The following is a 19,564-nucleotide window of genomic DNA, read 5'->3' on the forward strand; positions in this document are numbered from 1 at the left end:
ATGGTATATAAATGAGGTAAGATTTATAAAAGAATGGTGTTAACTGTAAAGTACTATACAAAGGTAAGCAATCATTACACATTCCCAACACCAGGAAATGGCTACCCTAAAGATTCTCATCCAAAGGAGACCCTGGGATTCCCAGAGGAGATACCACGTCGTTAAAAGTAGGGTGACAGGGCAAAACTGGAAAAAATCATGCTTTACTGATTATAATTATTGTAGTAGTAAATTCAATTCAATAATTCAAATAATTCATAATAAATTACATAGCACCTAACATATGTACCAGCACTGGAATAAGTGCTGAGAAGGCTACAAAAATGTATAGAACAAGAACTTAAAGAACTCAGGGAACTTATGGTCCAGTAGAAGAGATAGAACATAAATGAACAATCAGGTCATTAAAATAAACTGGGGCTTTTACTGGCCCAAAGGCCCTAGTGGACCTAGTTTATAAGCAACACTTTGATGGATAAGAATAAGCTTAAATAAAAAGAGAAACCTGGGGCTTCCCTGGTGGCGCAGTGGTTGGGGGTCCGCCTGCCGATGCAGGGGACACGGGTTCGTGCCCCGGTCCGGGGGTATCCCGCATGCCGCGGAGCGGCTGGGCCCGTGAGCCGTGGCCGCTGAGCCTGCGCGTCCAGAGCCTGTGCTCCTCAACGGGAGAGGCCACAACAGTGGGAGGCCCGCGTACCGCAAAAACAAAAGAGAAACCTGAAAACAAAGATGAGATAAACTGGCCCTTCTTTACCTAGAATGCCAAATTTGGAGTTGCCCAGGGAATGGGAGCAGGAAGGTCATTCTCTTTGGGCATTTTACGCAGTTTGCATGCGGGAGTGTTGAGTGAATCTCCAAGTCAGAACGCCAGGAACAGGATTCAGGACGATTGCTTAAGGCTGTGCAAATTATCAGAACAAGAGGGTGGAGAAGAGTCAGGTGTTCCCGCTCAGTGCTCTGAGATGCAGAGCGCACCTGTGGTCTCCGAGACACCTCCCCCACCCCCGCGAAAGCGCCACCACCTCGGGGGCTTGGAGCTGCCCCCACCCAACAGAAGAGGACCGCGGGCAAAGGATCCGTCCTGAGGCTCGTCTTTTGTCCGCCGCGCCCCCGGCCAGGTCCCACCGTCTCAAAGCCCACCTGGCCCAGGAGTCGGCAACTCAGGAGGGAGGTCTGGAGCCGCCCTTACCGTATAGGAAATCATATGTTCGATTGGCAGAGACTTTGCCCCAGGGCCCCGACCTCCCTCTGCACCGGGTTTGAGACACCGGCGGCTTGGCCTGGGGCTCTTCGATGGTCACTACGTGACTCATGGTGCCGGCTCTTCCCTGCGGCCAGCCAGGACCGACTAGGGAGACCGAGATGCGGTGTGCAAGGTAGCTATGGTAACCCCCGCGAGGAGCGAGGGCTGAGCGAGGACACACAGCTAATCCAGAAGAGAGGGGCGGGACTCGCGTGTGAGAGGAGGAGCCGAGTGACGACAAGGAAGGGGCGGGGCGAGGAGCAGGAGAGGCGGGGCTGAGCGAAGATACGGGGCGGGGCTCGTGAAGGGAGGGGCGGGGCTGGCTGGGGGAGGAGGAGCCGAGTGATGACAAGGGAGGGGTGGGGCGAGGCGCAGGAGCGGAAGGTCCGGAAAGTGCGCAGAGGAGAGGAGCGTGAGGGGTGGAGGAAGAAGGGGGAAGAAAGGAGGAAAGAAGGGCAGGCCTGGGGAGGGGAGGAGGGAAGGGAGAGGGACGGCCTCGCTTTCCACTTCACTCCGGTGACCAAGCCACGAGCATTTAGCCGCCCACCAGGGTCAAGGCCAGGGGGCCGCAGGCTGGGGAAAAGGCTGCTGCTTAAATCCTGCAGCCATCGGCCAGTTACACTACGTTAGCCTCTTTCGGAAATGCCTGGGAAATCTCAGCACCTTCTAGAATAGTTGGGGGCTTTCATTTCGGACATCCCCTCTCCGCGGGGCTTGTTCGAGCTGAGGAATCCAAGCTCCTGAACGTCAGCCTTTGGCACACTGAGCTCTGGCCGTGGGTTATCAGCGTTTGGGGTGGGCTGGGTAACTGTTGATTCGCATTCTGCTACCCTTTTCTGAGCCCTGCGCATTAAATCAGCTGAAGATGATGTGGTGTAGTAGGCACTGGCTCTGCTTTTTAAAAACTATTATGGAAAATTTTTTAACATAGGCAAAAGTGAATCCACTTTTAGTAATGAACCCTCACTAGCCATCACCAAGATTCAACAATTATCAACATTTTGCCAATCTAGTTTCATCTATCGCCTACCTCCCCTTTTCGCTTTTACCCTTAAATTAATCTGCAGCTCCAACTGATAAGGATTTTTAATTTAATCGCCATTGTCAACATCTAACAAAATTAATAATTCCTATGTATCTAATATTCAGTATGTATTCACATGTCGTTGGTTGAGTCCAAGATGTCATTCAATAGTTGTTTTTTTCTGATCAAAAGATCCAAAATAAAGTCTTCACATTGCATTTTGGTATCTCTTAAGTCTTTTATGCTAGAACAGTGAATTTCTGATACCTTCAATAGTTTTCTTTATTACCTGGAATTCCTCTGTAAAAAGAACTTGCCCTCACCAACTCATTGGTTATCCTGAAATACAGGGATCGTAGAGAAAAGTCTGCATGAATGCTGGATTCTTTCACTTTAGTTATCAAATTTCACAGAAATGAGTTGGTGCCCTAGCAACCTCAAATGTTAACCAATAAGATTTTCTTTGATTAGTACCATTATGAATGCATGCATTTTAACATATCAGATTCTTTTAATCCATTATGATCATTATACTTTATGATGCTCAAATTATCCCATTTGGCTAGTGTTGCACATTAGAGTTAGCGTCTTTGTCTTTTTGATATAATCCACAGACACTTCAATGAGCCTCCTGGCCTGCTATCCCTCTTTCCACACATACTCCTGGTTTTATTTTCTCTACTCCTGAACTTCTTGGGTTTTTTGCAAACCAGCCAGATATTTTGCCACTCAAACTGATTCCTTTGCCTAAAATGCCTTTTTCCTGTTTATGCCCCTCAACTAATTTCGGTATTCTTAAAGACTCAGTGCTACTTTTGCCACCTTTATGTAGTCTCCCAAATCACCCAAATAGACCAAGGCTTCTTTCTTTCTTCCAGTGCTGTAGGAGCACCAATGGCATTGACCACCTTGTATTAGTAATTGTTAGCAACTTTGCTCTCCACACCTGTGAGTTCATTGAGGGCACAGGCCTTTACATGTCATTTTGTATCTCTGAAGTACCTGGTATCTGAAAGCTTAACAAAATGATTCTTAAGTGAATAAATCCATCCATTTATAATATAAATTTACTGTCTACTATGAAATAGGTATTGAAGATCTAAGATAATTTGTACAGCTCACTGTATGATGGAGAAAACACTCAAAAACATGTAAAATACAATGTTATAATGGCATGATAATATTTTTCTGTCTTCGGGTATAGCTACATTTCCCACTTTCTGTTCCTTCTTCCCAGAATGCTCTTCACCCCTACCTGCATCTTATCCCTGCTGACTCCTCATCGTCTGAAGTCTCAGCTAGAATGTCACCTCCTTAGAAAGACTTTTCCTCACTCTATCAGATAAATTATCTGAAGTAGCCAACAGCCAGCCCCCTTGATAAGCATAATGGAAGACACTAACCAATAGAATATGTCAAATGTAGTGGTTTATATATGACGTTGATTGTTTTACATAGACTGTAGTTAACTCCATTTTGCTGGAGTTGCTCACTCTCTCTCCCTTGCTGGCTTTAAGGAAGCAAGTGGCCATGTTTGGAAACCCCAAGCGGCAAGGAACTACAGGTAGCCTCTCGGAGATGAGGGTGGCCTCTGACCACAGCAAGTGAAAAACCAAATCCTTCAGTCCTACAACTTCAAGAAACTAAATTCTGCCAACAACCTAAATGAGATTGAAAGCATGTTTTTCCCCAGTAGAACCTCAGATGAGACCACAGTCTCAGCCAAAATCCTGATTGCATCTTGAGACCCTAATCAGAGGAGCCACTTAAGCCATTCCCAGATGCCTAAGTACAGAAGTGCAATAATAACAAATGTGTATTACCACTAGGTTTGTGGAAATGCTGTTGCGCAGCAAGAAATGACTAATATGCAATCTTTATGAAATTAAGTTGGAGAGGGGTGCTAGTCAATAATACAGGTTCGTTAAAATCAAAGTTACACTTTGCAGGTTTGGGAGACAGTTCTCCATGGGTCTCTCATGTGTCTGCTTGTCTTGTAAGGGGGTAGCTGTCTGCCCTTTCCTTTGTGTAGGAAACAACCTTGGACAATAGAAATAATGTCTATCTCTGGAGCAAGGGGCAGGTTTGCTTACAGCCTTAGAAGTCGGAGATCCTGTCTCCTTTTGAGCAAAGGGCAGTATTTCTTACTGCCCATTATTAAAGGTTTGGGTTTCCTAAGCTTCCTTTTCTGTGTTGAAATATCTGTGATGTCACCTGGCCTTCTTCACATCACCCTGTGGGAATTGGGGCTCAGGGAAGTGGTGCAAAACTTCTGATACTTGGTTGCTTCTGCTACAAGTAATAAACGATCCTTCATCTCTGACTCAGCAGTTTGCTGGCTTCTACCAGCATTCATGGAACTGTGGCAGGCAAACATGGTAAATCTCAGACACTTCAGGGTTCTTGAAAAGCTATAGAGAATTTATGTACAGCACATATTTATCTGCAGCAATTGGAAAGCATATGTTTTGCAGCGGCAGAAATGTAAATACTACACAGAGTTTCTGCTGAACCTACTAACTAGACAAGTGAGAATTCAAGCTTTGTAGTTCTTCTCTCTCAGCATATGGTGGCACTCCTTCTCTACCAACTTCAACTATCCACCCTTACTTGATAAAGTCTCCATACCTGGGGTTAGCTAGGCATGAAAAATGGCTAAGAATACCTTTATCATGGAAAGATTTTAGAAAGTATTTCCTTAGTTGTTTCTTGTTACATCACCAGGCCTGTCATCCCATCCACAGAATGCCTGCTTGGTACCACCTGTAGCTATGGTACTATGGTGTGTGTCCCCATAGTACCATACAATAACAGATTCACTATACTATGAAAAAGTCCATTACAGTCACCACTGCAACTCTTGCTGCCTACAAATTTAGCAATTATAGCAACAGCAAAGAGTGCCAGAGGCTTAAAAGTAAAGTATTGCTGGTTAAAATTGGAAGTGAGAACTTGATACAAACTAACCTCCGAGTTGCCTCCGTAAACAGCAGGTTGAATCCAATCTTTCATTATTGAGTCTCCACATGCTACCTACTCTAAATTTATTCTCTAATTACAGGTCTCTCAAACTGCTGTGTTTTTCTTGGGGGAAGTGAGTTATTGAGATTTTTTCCTGGGGTAGAATGGAAAACATTAAATTACAATATTTTATACTCCTCCTTTTTCTTTAACTAAGGCCATCCCATAAGTCTAAAGGCATTTAGGCTGGGTAAGAAAAGTAAAGCATGATGTTAATGTAAAGATCAATAATTGATCTGAACACTTACTTATTCATAAATTAAAAGGCAGAAGAAAAAATAACCCGTGTGTGTGGGCTAGCTGTACCATTCTGAAACAAGAGGAGAGTTAAGTAGCTGGATATAAATGACTATTTCACTTTGGAAAGGAGTATCCTTTGGTCTTTTATTCAAGGGCAGGAGAATATTACGTCCCAAAGAAGTGCTTGTTGAAAAGAGTTTAAGACCCACAGTGCTCAGGGAGGAAAACAAGGGCTTGTTTATATCTTGAACACAGCAAGTTAAAGGAAGTGTGGGTGGGGCAAGGCCTGCCAATACTAGCTTACCCTGAGAAAGTCACAGAGTGTGCTCACTGCAAGTATCCTGTCTTCACTGAAGCAGGGACGGACAACGGGCAAGAAAAATCTTTTCTCAGTTGCAGAAAGGCTGTTTCACTTTTTGGGTCTATAATCTGTGTCTACAGTTTATCAATACTCTTAACTCCATAAACTCTCTTGGATATTTCTCATTTCTTCCTTGTTCATTTCGTAGACACAGAAGTTCAGTTGCCCAATTAAATACAGAACAATGATTAATTTTAAAATAATATTCACCTTTCATTTAGACAAATTAAGTGAGATAGTAGATAGACCATAGACCTTAGAGGGAGAAGATGTGGAGACTCAGGACTGTCACTTACAAGTTATGTGACCTTGAACAAATCATGTCCATCTATGAACCTCAATATTCTCAGCTATAAATGTAGATAACACATTCAACTGTTATTGAACCCAAGTTCACATGTCAGATGCACAGTGAGGCCAAACAAACTGAAACATTGGAGTTTGGAGCAGAGAAATGTTTATTACAAGGGCCAAGCAAAGAGAATGAGCAGCTCATGCTCAAAAGACCTGAACTCCCCCATGGGTTTCAGGGAAGAGTTTTTAAAGGCAAATTTGTGGGGAGAGCCACAGGGTGTGTGACTGACTCTCTTCAGATTGGTTGGTGGTGAGGTAACAGGGTGGTGTTCCAAGAATCTTAATCATCAGCCTTCTGGTTCCAACCAGTCTGGGGTCCCCTGTGCTTGTGCTCAGGCTGAAGTTACCATCCTCCACCTGGGTGGGGGCCTTAGTTTCTGTAATGGGACTCAGATCTGTATCAGGTTGTTATGTATATCCTTTTAGGAGGAACTAGGAGTCTTGTGCCCCTATTGTTCTAATCACTAACTATCTGAATCTGTACTTTGGGACTCAGGGAAAGTCTAGGAAGCTGAAGCCTTTTTCCTATAAACAAGAAACAAGGGAACTAGAAAGGCTTTTGTACCTGGGCGGGCCCCAAAGGGTCCCTGCTTGTTTTCACAACTACTGTGAAGATTAAATAATGGTTCACAAACTCAACAGTCCTACATATATGGAAGGTATTGTAGTTGAAGATTATGTTGTCATTTCAACTGATTATTCATTCTAAGTGAGCACATTCTAAAAAATCTGGGTTCTCTGTGAAGAATTATCAGTGCCAGGGACTTCCCTCGTGGTCCAGTGGGTAAGACTCCACGCTCCCAATGCAGGGGGCCTGGGGTTCGATCCCTGGTTGGGGAACTAGATCCCGCATGCATGCCGCAACTGAAGATCCTGCATGCCGCAACGAAGATCCCACACGCTGCAGCTAAGACCCAGCACAGCCAAAATAAATAAATAAATAAATATTTTTAAAAGTGATGAAAAGAAGAATTATTAGTGCCAGTATGAGTTACTGGACAGTACTAAAAGGGAAAATCAGTCCAAAACATTTTAATTTTGTATTTGTTTTTGTTTGTTTCTCTGCTTATTTAAGGGAGATCTTTCTGAGGAAAAAAGTGCTTCTAGATTCTTGGCAGCAACAGGGCAAAATAAAGCTTTGGGGGAATAATTTGAGTAAAAAGCAGTTATGCTGTGTCTCATGTGCTAACTACTGTTGGGGGCCCAAAATGAGTATGACAAGATGACCACACATCTTCTAGAAAGTCACAATACCTCTTTATGACAAAATGATTGTTTTTACGTAGAAGCAAGGAAGTGGCTTAACCCTTAGAATAAAATTTTCCACACCACCTCAACGTGTAGTCTCTTTGTTCCACACCACCTAAAAGTGTAGTGAAAGAGGACATTAAAATAATTAAATTCCATTTCTACCCCATAAAGCAGTGTTTTCAAAACTGCATAGAGCAGGATGCAACCAGCATAGTTGTCCTTGGTCTTCAGGTGCAGGACTTAATTGTCCTCTGTGCATGACACATGATCATCATTGGTCCCTGCAAGGGTACTTTAGTTGCATTTATCTTTATTCTCTGCCCCCACGTGCCTCTCCTTATAGGCAACCATTCTGTTTAAATAAGCAAATCATTTCACACATGTGTTCATACACGTATTTTTGTTTTTGCACACCTTCTTTAAATATATGCAAATAGTACTGGACTATGTATCTATTCTCTTTCTGACTTTTTTCCACTACCCATGCTATTTTTAAAATGTGTGCATTTTACTATGTGGGTACGTTGTCAATTTCTTCTAGTTCGGACCCTGTACTCCACATTTCCCTATCTACCTCCCCAGTGATGAATGCCCAGATTGCCTCCAGTTCCCTGCTACATAAATATGCTGTGACAATGATCCCCATAACATGTTCCCTTAAGGACTTGCTGGGAAGTTCTTTGGAATATAGATCCAGGAATAGAACTGCTGAGTCATAGGATATGCACCTATTCTTAAATTAACTGGATACTGCCTAACTGCCTTCCAAAATGGCAGGACCAGTCTCCATTCCCAAGGATTCCTGCATACTCATCAGTACTTGGCATTATCCAAGTACTAATCTAATTTCAATCTAATGGGTGTAAAGTGATACCTCATTGTTGTTTTATTTTCCATTTTTATGATTAGTACTCTTGGAACAGCCCTTTTTGTGAGTGCTGACCTTGGATTTTCTCTTCTACATATTCTACATATTCTCCTGTGTTAAATAGGCAGAGAAACAAACAAAAAAATTTGCTTGAGTATTTTTGCTTCTATATATTGTCTGTTCATATCTCTTCTCCATTTTTCTATTGAGGTTGCTGTTCTCTTATGGTTACTAAGTTCCATAAGTATTCTAGACATTAATCCCATGTTGGATTTAGATATTTCAAATATCTTTTACCGGTTCGTCATCTATTTGTTAACTTTGCCTACAGTGTCTGTTAAGACACTGAGGCATATTAAAATTTTTAAGAGTTTAATTGAGGAAAAATTGATTCCAATCAGGAAGCGCCAAACCAGAAGTGGTTAGGAAAGCTTCACCAACAGGAGCTCTGGGAGAGGCTTTTATAGAAAAAAGGTGGAAGAAAAGTAAGGAAATTGTTGACTGGCTACAGCTTAAAGCCTAGTTAGCTGCTTGTGATTGGTTGCCTTTAGCATTTTGATTTTTTAACCTTGAGGCATTTATAGGCTTAAATTTTGGTTTGCTTATGTAGGTCGCCATGGCATTAGCGCCACATCAGTCTAATGGCCTCCTTATTTTGTTACAGATCCCCAACAGGTCGGTGACCCCTCAGTCCTTTGCCTGGAGTTGCAAACGCCAATCAAATGAATCGGGTTTGGCATAGCAGAGCAGAAACTTTATTCATTGATCAAGGAATGGTGGAGAGCTTGTGCTCTAAATATACCTTCTCCCCCGGGGGAGAGGAGTAAAGGAATTTTAAGTGGTTAGGAGGCAGGGACATAATCAAGCCTCTAGGAAATGGGAGGAGATTTTCAGGGGCAACTGGGGCACGTGCAGTCTTCCACACTTCTTTGCACACTGCATGGATTGTGCCTAGCAAAGTGCAAGTTTCCCCCCTGGGTGGAGATTTTAGCATAGTAATGAAGCAAAGGTAACTTTTGGACACTGCCAGGTTTCACCTGCGCAGAAACATTTCTGTGGTGAAGTCAGAGCCGGTTCAGGTTGGTTGACCACTGCACGTTCCTGGAAGCACAGCTGTAAAACATCTTTGACAAATACCAGGTGCTTTGAAATAAGCAAAGAGATAAATCAAGGTAAGGATCCTTTAGCTCTTAGGGGCAGGTATGGGTAACAGTTTAAATAATTTAGCATGTCCTTTGTAAATCCTCAAACCTTTATTTTCATGTAATTAACTTCATCAGTTTTTTTACTTACAATTTGTTCTTTTGAAATGTCGTCTAACCGGTTGTTCCGCACCCTTTGGTATAAAGATAATCTCCTCTACTATCTTCTATTAATTTCTTAGTTTGTCCTTTCACATCTAGATGTGGAATTTAATTTTTTCCAGTTTATTTTCTTTTCCCCATTGATTTGTTGAACTGTGTTTATAGTATACTACATTTCCAAGCGATATCGATGTTGCCAGTTCAAGAAGCACTCTGAGTAGCAAGATAAGTGAACAGCTGGTTGAAAGAATAGTGGTTAAGGGTGACTTCAGGAGAATGTAAGGGCAGAATGTTGTATTATTAAACATATCAATGCAGAATGAAGTAAAATTCATGCTAATTAGTAGTTTTTAGATGACGAAATGGGGATGGTCTTAGTATCTTCGAAAATACACACATAGAAGTTACTCCTACGTGGCACCAGTTCACAGACACACCTCAGGATTCCCTGAGCTAAATCTCTGAAATACAGAAACAAACCTCGGTTAGGTGATACTGAAAGTTTTATTACCCAAAATATCTATCCCTAGGCAGCTGTTTTACGAACGTCCGGAAGTCCTGCTTTAAAAAATAAGTTCATTCTTTCTCCAACAATTCTCTGCAGAAAAAAACGCAATGGTTATGGGCATTATATTGCAAATAACGTAGGCACCAGTTTACTTATCTACTTAGGTAGATAGGTGTTAACTGAATTTGAGAAATGACGAAGAAAAAGCATTTTTCTAACTGGTATATTTGCCTTGTGACTGGACAATTCATACTGAAATCAAATCAGTTGGAGAGGGAGCTATGAATACCAACTAGCTGAGGATTTAAAGCGTGTGGGGTGAGGTATGAGTAGAAGAGGAATTTTTTTTTTCTTCAAAACTTGTGAATTGGATTGTTCAAACTGAAGGGGGGTGGAGAGGACAATAAAAAGGCAGAGAATGTTGAGCATAAAATACTGGGAACTAATCTGATATTCAAGAGGAACTGGCTTTCGCTAGTGGTTTCTCTTGTTTGGCTTGGACAAGTCATTTCACCTTCTCGGGCTTCGGTTTTCGACATTCGTGGTGGGTGTAGGGTTGAGATATCTCTGAGTAGCCTTACTACTTTCATCCTTTGTGGGTCCTCCCCAAGTCGATTTACAAACTCAGCACTTTCACCTCGCCTCTCTGCGCCTGCGCCGAAGAGGCGCTCTCGCGTTAATGGCTTTATTTTGCCTCTTCTGCGCACGCGCCTTTTTTTCCCTTTTAATCCCTTCTCCTTCCCCTCACCCCCAATTGTCAGAGGGAGGTAGGACTTCCTGTTCTTTTCACAGCGACTGCCGGAAGTGATTGCGGGCTAATCGGCGGCGTTTGCGGAGGCTGAAGAGTTTAGGGCGTCTGTACTAGTTGCTGCTTTTGGCGCGAAAAATGCCGGGTCTGGCGGCCGCAAGCCCTGCCCCATCTGAGTCGCAGGAGAAGAAGCCTCTGAAGCCCTGTTGCGCCTGCCCGGAGACCAAGAAGGCGCGCGATGCGTGGTCAGTGCGCAGTCAGGGAGGGGGCGGCCGGCAGGCTTCGCGCGCTGCGTTCGGGCGCCTCTGCGCCGCGTGGAGTTGGTCGTGGCCCTCGCTTTGTCGTGCGGCGCTCTTGAGGGTTGTAGAGCCCTGTAGGGTTCGCAGTCAGCTGTCTGTAGACTGATCCTATAACTCAGGCTGGGGAAACATGAGGGGATTGGAGAGAGATCGGATTGACCTGGGCTCGCTTCGTCCGTTCATTCTTTACTGCAAAGGGTTTATCAGCATCTGTTATAGGTCAAGCACTGCCTTAGGTCCGAAGACGTAGAAACGGGTAAAGATGCTGCTTGATTTAAAGGAGCTTAAAGTTAATGGAGCATTAAAGTTAATGATTGCTGTACCAGGTTTGGCAGTATCAAAGAGTAAGTTTTCTGGTAATTTCTCCCAAAATTTAGACATAGTAGGACACAGGACAGGGTACGTTTCTTAACAGTAGGGAAGATCCCCTTAACCCCACCCCTTTTAGATGATTTAAAAATCAACCAGGCTATGACATAGATGACATTATAGTGTTGAGAATAGTACATCTACAGTACCATTAACCCGCAAAAGGTTTTGTTTGTTCTTATTGTATACAGCTATTGTATACAGCAAGGGCCCCCAACCGGGCTGCACAGCGAGGCATGAGCTACTGGCCATGAGCTACAGGCCATGAGCTGCGAGTGAAGCTTCATCTGCCGCTCCCCAGCTCCCCATTGCTCTCATTACAGCCTGAATCATTCCCCTATCACTCACATTACAGCTTGAACTAACACCTATCTCCCCCCGCCCCAACCCTGTGGAAAAACTGTCTTCCACAAAACTGGTCCCTGGTGCCAAAAATGTTGGGGACCGCTGGTATACAGCCTCTATTGTGGAACAAATCTCAGAAGAAATCTTCAGATAACGTGAATGTACACCTCTCCCTCCAGCCCCTTTTTGTCCTCACATAGAAAGTAAAGAGATCGTAAGTGGCATAGAGGGGGAATAAAGTTGTAGTAGCTCAGTGCTTTTTATTAATACTCAGTACTTTGCAAATAATACTGTGAAGGGAGAATTGAAAGACTACTATGATCAGTAACAATACTTACACACTTTAAGTACTTATTGAACTTTCAGATATTATTTTATCATGATTAAGAGTCTGGGATCCAGTGTCAGGGTTTGAAGTCTGGTCCACCAAACCAGCTTTGTGACCTTGAGCAAATTTTTTAACATATCTGCCTCATATCTGTAAAATGGGCCTAATAAAAGTATCTGCCTCCAGGATTACTGTGCTATAAGCCACATCAAGTGCCTAGCACAGTATTTACAGCATTCAGTAAACGATCAGGGAGGGCTAGCTATTAGTTTCACAAGGAGCTTGCTATCCCAACCAGACAGCCCTTAAAGTTATTGAAGGATATGTAGGATTTAGAAGGAAGGAGAACCTACCTTTCTTTAAATTACTTCTGCATCAGTTATCTCTGACCACTATGGCTTCTCCCAAAATATCTAGAGTCAGGAGTCAATTTTTTTTTGTAGTTGAATTTGGCTTAACTTGATTCTGTGCTAAAATTACATTTTCAGGCCCTTAGAAATAAAGCTGTGTGGTCCTAGTCTTTCCTTTGTGAATTTTATAAGTAAAAAGTTCTTTGATCATCGTGAGTGGGGCTCATCAGGCTGCTCTTGGCAGCCAAATGTTTTTTGCTCTTTGTGTTGCGTGTCTTGTGGTTAGAAGTAGATTTACTTAGGTGTATTTGAATGTAGAGCAGAATCAAAATTTAATTCCTCTGCGATAGGCAAAAAATTAAGCTCTTCTTTCTGTCCATTTAACATTAACTTTTTATTCAGTTTATTTCATTATAGAGCGGCATTATTCCTTGGATATTGTCTAGAGGCAATATTTAATATGCATAATTATTTCTTCTAATCAGATTCCTCCGTGCCCCCCCCAAAACTAGTTATCTGTGGGACATTTTCATGGGCAAGGAGGTATCACAGGAGCCAATAAAACAAAGCCATTTGGTATAATAGCATTTTTTAAAACTCCAGTTGTAGTCAGTGAGATCCGTGTTTGGCCTCACTCCCCATCACTGTCTTGCATGCTTTTTTACCACTAATGTGCTTAGTGCCTACTTTGTTAGATAACAAGTACATTTTGTTTTATAGCATCATTGAGAAAGGAGAAGAGAACTGTGGACCCCTAATTGAGGCCCACAAGGAATGCATGAGAGCCCTGGGATTTAAGATATGAAATGGTGAGCATGCTACTCTCTTATTGGGAAGGTAATACATAGGCTGATTGCTTCAAATTTGTGTATTGCTTTACAGATTTAGTGATCATTGGGCAGCATTCTGTCTGAAAGGTAGTTCACCTGGTTAACCTAACATGCCTAAGTATCACTGGAAAGATAACGTCTCAGTTTCTAGTGTACGGAATAAATGATGCTAATAAATTGAGAGGGGTGGGACTTCCCTGGCTGTCTGGTGGTTAAGACTCTACGCTTCCACTGCAGGGGACCTGGGTTTGATCTCTGGTTGGTAGGGATCCTGCATGATGCATGGTGCAGATGAAAAAAAAAAAAAATTAGAGGTGTTTGGTGGATTTGGGAAGGGGAGAATTAAGCCTTCAAGAAAGGGCTTGGCAAAAGCCTTTAGAGTTATGTTAGAGACAGAGGAATCATGGCTTAGGAAGTTCAAAATATTCAGTTGTCTGACTTAAAAGGGAAATGTTCTCTATTTTTTGTTTCTAATCTTGTGAGTTTTTAGGAAGTGTTTTTAAATACGGAGTAGGCAGCACATGGAAGCATTGCTTCCTGCAAAACAGAAATGGAATTGTTGCAGTTTCTTTTGTACCATGCTTTATTCTAATAAAACTAAAACCTCAGACCATTGTTTGAAGAACTTTGAATTCAAATTTTAATGCTGAAAGGGACCTTAAGTGATGTGTATACAATACCACAAATAAATTATCTCCTTTTGTTTGGAACCTCTTCCTTCAGATAGCAACTTGACTTATTCCCTCACTTCAGATCTCTTTTCAGATCTGTTTTCAAGCCTCCTAATTGGAGAGGCTTTCCCTCAACATTCCATCTAAAATAGCATCCGTTCCCCATCTATCCCCACTCTCTCCTGGCACTGTCCAATAGAACTTTCTGTGATAATGAAACGTTCTGTGCCTGCACTCTACAATATGGTAGCCACTAGCCATATGTGGCTGTGGAGCCCTTGAAATGTGGCTAGTAAAGCTGAGGAACTGAATTTTTTGTATGTTTGTTTTTTTATTTTAATAGCCACATATGGCTAGTGGCTAGGCTACACCATTGCCTGCATATTTTGTATTTATTTATCATCCGAATTGCTTTACTTCAATTAGAATGTAAGTTCTGAGACAGAAGTTTTCTGTTTACTCACTGGCATACCTCCAGGACCAGTAACAGTGCCTGGCACATAGTAGGTGCTCAATAGAGGAGTGTTAAATCAATAAATGAGGAAACTAAGGCCTATAGATATGAAGTGACTTTTTTTTTTTTTTTTTTTTTTTGCGGTACGCGGGCCTCTCACTGTTGTGGCCTCTCCCGTTGCGGAGCACAGGCTCTGGACGCGCAGGCTCAGCGGCCATGGCTCACGGGCCCAGCCGCTCCGCGGCATGTGGGACCTTCCCGGACCGGGGCACGAACCCGTGTCCCCTGCATCGGCAGGCAGACTCTCAACCACTGCACCACCAGGGAAGCTCTGAAGTGACTTCTTATAGGCAGGGTCAGAACTGGAACCTCTGTCTCCAGAGGCTCCCTCTGCTTGGTGCTCTTACTCCCCTGTAAGATCCACACCACACCACCACTTATAACTTAATAATAGCTGAGAGATAATGCGAAAGCTACATACCAATGTAGGAGTAATAGAGAGCCTGGCTTCTTTCCCTTTCACCTCTTTCCTGCCTCTTTGGAATTTTACATGTGGCCAGTCTTCCTCACTGAGCTGTGAAAAAGGAGGGATAAGGAACCTGTCCCCAGCTGATAAGAAGTATCAGTGTGTAGTGGAAAACAGTCTAGGCTGGAAGTCCTGAGGCTTAACTTTGCTTCTCCTGTTCTCTAGCTTAGCATGTGTTTCACTTTAGCTACATCTATATTCATCAAGACATTAATCCTGTCTGGATTTCACTTTTTTCATTTATAAAAAGAGAACCATAATATATTTTGTGATTTTACACATGGTATGATATCTGTGTATACAAGATATACTTAAGTGCCTTTAAGATTAGATGGTTATTTACAGAAATCCCATGGTGAATCATTTTGTAAAATAAGTAAATATGGTTGTGGGGAGCTGTTCTTAAAAAGTTTAACTATTGATTATTTCAAAGACATGAAATCTCAACATTTGTACATGACTTCCTTGTTCCTAATCTAACTTTCTTCCTAGTCAGTTTTGTTAGCTGTTGCTTAGGGTTCAGCCTGCCTTGACAAAAAGGGTGATTTTTAAAAATGCTAATTTTTAGGAGCATCAGAAGTCTCTTGGACTTCATGTAGACCTCACAGGTGATACAATTATTGCTATAACTAGCATATATTCACGAGGACCAGAAGATATCATGGTTTTCTATGTTATTGGGACAGAGAGTAAGAGTGATTCCTGTGTACTTCATTTGTGTATAAGAGAAAATGCAAGAGCTTTGGACTTAGAAGACCTGATGTTTAACTGATTGTACGATCTTGGGCAAGTCCTTAACTTTCTGAACCTTAGTTTTCTCATGTGTAAAGGAGAGAGAACAGTACATGACCAAACTACTTCATTAGAGTCATTATGATGATTAAATGATATATGTGTGAATAAGCTTTGTAAACTGTCAAAGAGAAACCAGAACAGAAGCCATATCTTGGGAGTCATGGATAGCAGACATTCTACTGAGGTCTGTTTAATATATGTCCTGATTATTTTTGAATCCTGGTTACAAAAAGAAGAATCTGAATCCACATAGGGCCTTTCCAAGAATTGAAAATAATCATTTTTAAATTTTCAGCATAATACTACTTTTGGAGGAAGAACATGTGTTTGGATCTACATTGGTCCCAGGTGTCCTATTTCCCTGGCCCCCATGGGGAAATGGAAGGACAGTGAAGTCAAAAAAAGACTTTCTCAAGTTAAGAGTGGATAGGTGGTGGCATTCAAACTAGAATCTAGGTCTTTTTTACTCTCCAAATCTCAAGCACTTTATACTTCACTCCTTGCACTTAATGAGATTTTATTCCAACATATTCATTTTTAGGATTACACATAGTCTTGAACTTCAATCCTAAAACTTTATTTTGAATGCTAATTACAAAGACCTGTTGTTGAAATGCATAGGTGTATATAACTCAGAAACCAGGTCAGTGACTGTAGGGTAAAATCCAGTGCTACTGTCTGCACTGTTATAAGATAAACTTAACTAAATTGGTATCTCTTAGACTATTAGACCACATTTTTCCGAGGATAGCTTCAAAGGAAAAATATTTTGCAATCTTAGATCTTCCCAGTAATGATCATGAAACTTCCTTAATTCAAAAACCTTTGTAGATTTTAATGTTATTTTCTAAATAAGATAGATCTTAATTGTACCTTGAATCCAGTAAATTGGACTTAGTATGAAAGCAAGTGTACCTTTATAATCACCCGAGGAATGTTTTCCAAAATTCACAAGCCTGAGCCCTGAACTGTACCGGTTGACTCAGAAGCTCCTAGATAATTTTCAAGTGTCCCCCTCTTTAAGAACCACTGGCTTAAGCTGAAGATGTAGTAGGGATGGTATGAATAAATATAAATTGTCTAAAGATTTAATAGCAGCAAAGGCAGAGACTTGAAAATTACTCGTAAGGAATAACAGGGTGTGATGGTGGTGATTCTAGTCACTTCTATCTTTTGACTGCTTCTTTTACTGAAAGAGAAACTAGAGGAACCTAAAACCTGCTTAGAAATGTAAAGAGGAAATGGCAGCTGGTATCTTTCTGCCTTTAGGAGCCAGGAGGAACCTAGAGAATCCAGCTCGGGGGCTAAAATCATTGAAAGAAATTAAAGGACCGGCACTGAGTGGTGGTGATACTCAGTATTTATTAAGCTTAACAGCACTTAATAGTTCACACACACAAAACGCACACAGAGACAACTGATGATGTATGAAAATATGATCCTGAGAGTCAAGAAAAAGGGTCATTTCTGCTATTGAACATTTATTCATTCAATAGATATCTATTGTTTAAAACTCTAGAAAATGCCAAGATGAGAAGACACAGGGTCTTTTCTGTCAAGGACTTTGTACCCAGAGGCTTTCAGTGGGTAGCCCCTCCTGATGTATAGTAGCCGGTAACAAAAGCGGTAGCAATGCTATATAGACTGCTATCTCTTGAAATGTTGAGTGGCTTCATTTTTGCTTATCTTTAAGTGTATTCTTCCTTTGAGCCTTAGAAAAGAGAGAGTTTATATATTTATATTGTTGTTAAGGCTTATCTTCTTTTCTAAACCAAATGCAGGGAATAGCTAGGTGAGGGAAGCGCTTGAATTAGACTTGAAGAGTTGGCTAGCCCAAATTACTCAGTTACCTTTATAGCATTGTTCCTGTCTTCTGGGATGGGGGATGGGGGTGGGGGTGGCATGGCTGCCAGCTGTCTGGAGAGAAGCCTGGTACACCAGCAACCCCATCCTCTGCTGCTCTCCCTTTTTGATCTTTCCAAATTCATTTCAGAAGTGTTACCCTTACTTTGCCCTTGGGATTGAGTAACTTTCCACAGGAGATGCTTGTGTACAGAGCTGACCTTCTGCCTTCCACTTCATGGGTCTTTGCCAAACACTTGAGTTAGAACGGAGGAGGCTACAGGTCTCTTCTCTTTAGTATCTGCAAAAGTAAACTCCCTTAGTCTTTTGTGGAAGATGTTTTTGAGAAAATAAATAAATGTATAGTTTTTACTTCAACAAAGCCTTTAAAGGTTAAACCTTGTAATGGATTGAACAGTTTCCGTGATGTTTTTATTTAAACAGAACTGGAATTTTAAAATGTGGATCTTTTATTTCATGACTGGTTTAGAATAATTGTGGCAGTTAGTTAATAGTCCTCAGCTGAGGCATTCATTTCTAGCATCTTAATTCCCTGACTCCATAGGTCTGACATGATGCTTGAAACCTGACTTTCTAAAATACATCTTTTTCTGCAGGTGGTCTGCTCTGGGAATTAATAATTCCTGAAAAATGAAGAAGATTTAATAACTTTGGGAGCTCTTTGATGAACATTGATAAATTTAAAAGTATTTATAACTTATTAAAAAAAAAGAGAATATCCCTGGTCAAAAGTCTTCAGGTGTGTTTCTTTTTGTGTTCCTCACATGGCGTTTATGTATTTATTTTTCTTAAAGAACACCTGTGGCCATAATTCAAAAAGAGTTATGTACCACAATGTTCATTGCAGTTCTATTTACAATAGCCAGGACATGGAAGCAGCCTAAGTGTCCACTGACAGATGAATGGATAAAGAAGATGTGGCACATATATACAATGGAATATTACTCAGCCATAAAAAGAAACTAAATTGAGTTATTTGTAGTGAGGTGGATGGACCTAGAGACTGTCATACAGAATGAAGTAAGTCAGAAAGAGAAAAATAAATACCGTATGCTAACATATATGGAATCTTAAAAAAAAAAGTTTATGAAGAACCTAGGGACAGGACGGGAATAAAGATGCAGATGTAGAGAATGGACTTGGGGACCCGGGGAGGGGGAAGGGTAAGCTGGGACAAAGTGAGAGAGTGGCGTGGACTTATATATACTACCAAAATAGATAGCTAGTGGGAAGCAGCCGCATAGCACAGGGAGATCAGCTTGGTGCTTTGTGACCACCTAGAGGGGTGGGATAGGGTGGGAGGGAGAGGCAAGAGCGAGGAGATATGGGGATATATGTATATGTATAGCTGATTCACTTTGTTATAAAGCAGAAACTAACACACCATGGTAAAGCAATTATACTCCAATAAAGACATTAAAAAAAAAAAGAATACCTGTGGGTTCCTCATCTGTGGATTCAACCAACCTTAGATCAAAAATATTGGGGGGTGGGGGTGGGTGAATTCCAGTAAAACTTGAGTTTGCTGCTTTTTCAACTATTTACATAGTGTTTACAGCTGTTTACATTGTATTTACAAGTATTTGCATAACATTTACATTTTATGTATTGTAAGTGATCAGGAGATGATTTAAAGTATATAGGAGGATATGCTTAAGTTATATAGAAAAACAACACCATTTTATCAATATATAAGGGACTTGAGCAAATGCAGATTTCGGTATCCACAGGGGTCCTGGAACCAATCGCCCAGGATCCTGAGGGATGACTGGTATAAACAAATCTTGTAATACAAGCCCTGTGGTCCTATTA

General features: G+C 41.6%; 2 protein-coding genes and 1 long non-coding RNA gene across 9 annotated transcripts in view; 1 reads left to right on the top strand and 2 right to left on the bottom strand.

Moving 5' to 3' along the window:
• CFAP91 (cilia and flagella associated protein 91) overlaps positions 1 to 1,381 on the bottom strand; it is a 146,907-nt gene extending 145,526 nt beyond the window's left edge. For 4 of the 6 annotated variants that reach the window (XM_060150538.1, XM_060150536.1, XM_060150534.1 and 1 more), the window contains exon 1: positions 1,190 to 1,381. In XM_060150538.1, coding sequence (XP_060006521.1) covers positions 1,190 to 1,313 — 124 coding nt within the window. In that variant the 5' untranslated portion in view covers positions 1,314 to 1,381. Of the gene's footprint in view, positions 1 to 505; positions 581 to 754; positions 900 to 1,189 lie in introns of those variants that run through there. The other 2 variants (XM_060150539.1, XM_060150540.1) reach the window with 2 other exon arrangements.
• Positions 1,382 to 10,921: 9,540 nt separating this feature from the next.
• LOC132521179 (cytochrome c oxidase copper chaperone) lies at positions 10,922 to 18,483 on the top strand. 2 transcript variants are annotated; one of them, XM_060150533.1, is made up of 4 exons: positions 10,922 to 11,167; positions 13,334 to 13,422; positions 15,663 to 15,702; positions 18,349 to 18,483. In XM_060150533.1, exons 1-2 carry the CDS (start codon positions 11,061 to 11,063, stop codon positions 13,416 to 13,418), a joined length of 192 nt encoding a protein of 63 aa, XP_060006516.1. In that variant the 5' UTR covers positions 10,922 to 11,060; the 3' UTR covers positions 13,419 to 13,422; positions 15,663 to 15,702; positions 18,349 to 18,483. The 2 variants fall into 2 exon arrangements, with proteins under 2 accessions (XP_060006516.1, XP_060006515.1); XM_060150532.1 differs by lacking the exon at positions 15,663 to 15,702 and having other exon boundaries at positions 10,923 to 11,167.
• LOC132521180 (uncharacterized) lies at positions 17,232 to 18,355 on the bottom strand. Its single transcript, XR_009540757.1, has 2 exons — positions 17,740 to 18,355; positions 17,232 to 17,600 (listed from the first exon to the last, which is right to left on the bottom strand). It is a non-coding gene; the product is annotated as an uncharacterized LOC132521180 (long non-coding RNA).
• Positions 18,484 to 19,564: the final 1,081 nt, after the last annotated feature.

The sequence above is a fragment of the Lagenorhynchus albirostris genome, chromosome 5 (genome assembly GCF_949774975.1).
Source record: "Lagenorhynchus albirostris chromosome 5, mLagAlb1.1, whole genome shotgun sequence".
NCBI lineage: Eukaryota > Metazoa > Chordata > Mammalia > Artiodactyla > Delphinidae > Lagenorhynchus > Lagenorhynchus albirostris.

Excerpts from the sequence above, each read along its gene's own strand:
- LOC132521179 (XM_060150533.1), top strand. The coding sequence starts at position 11,061 with ATGCCGGGTCTGGCGGCCGCAAGCCCTGCCCCATCTGAGTCGCAGGAG. Across the intron at positions 11,168-13,333 it reads AAGAAGGCGCGCGATGCGTG|CATCATTGAGAAAGGAGAAG; the intron begins GTCAGTGCGCAG and ends TTTGTTTTATAG.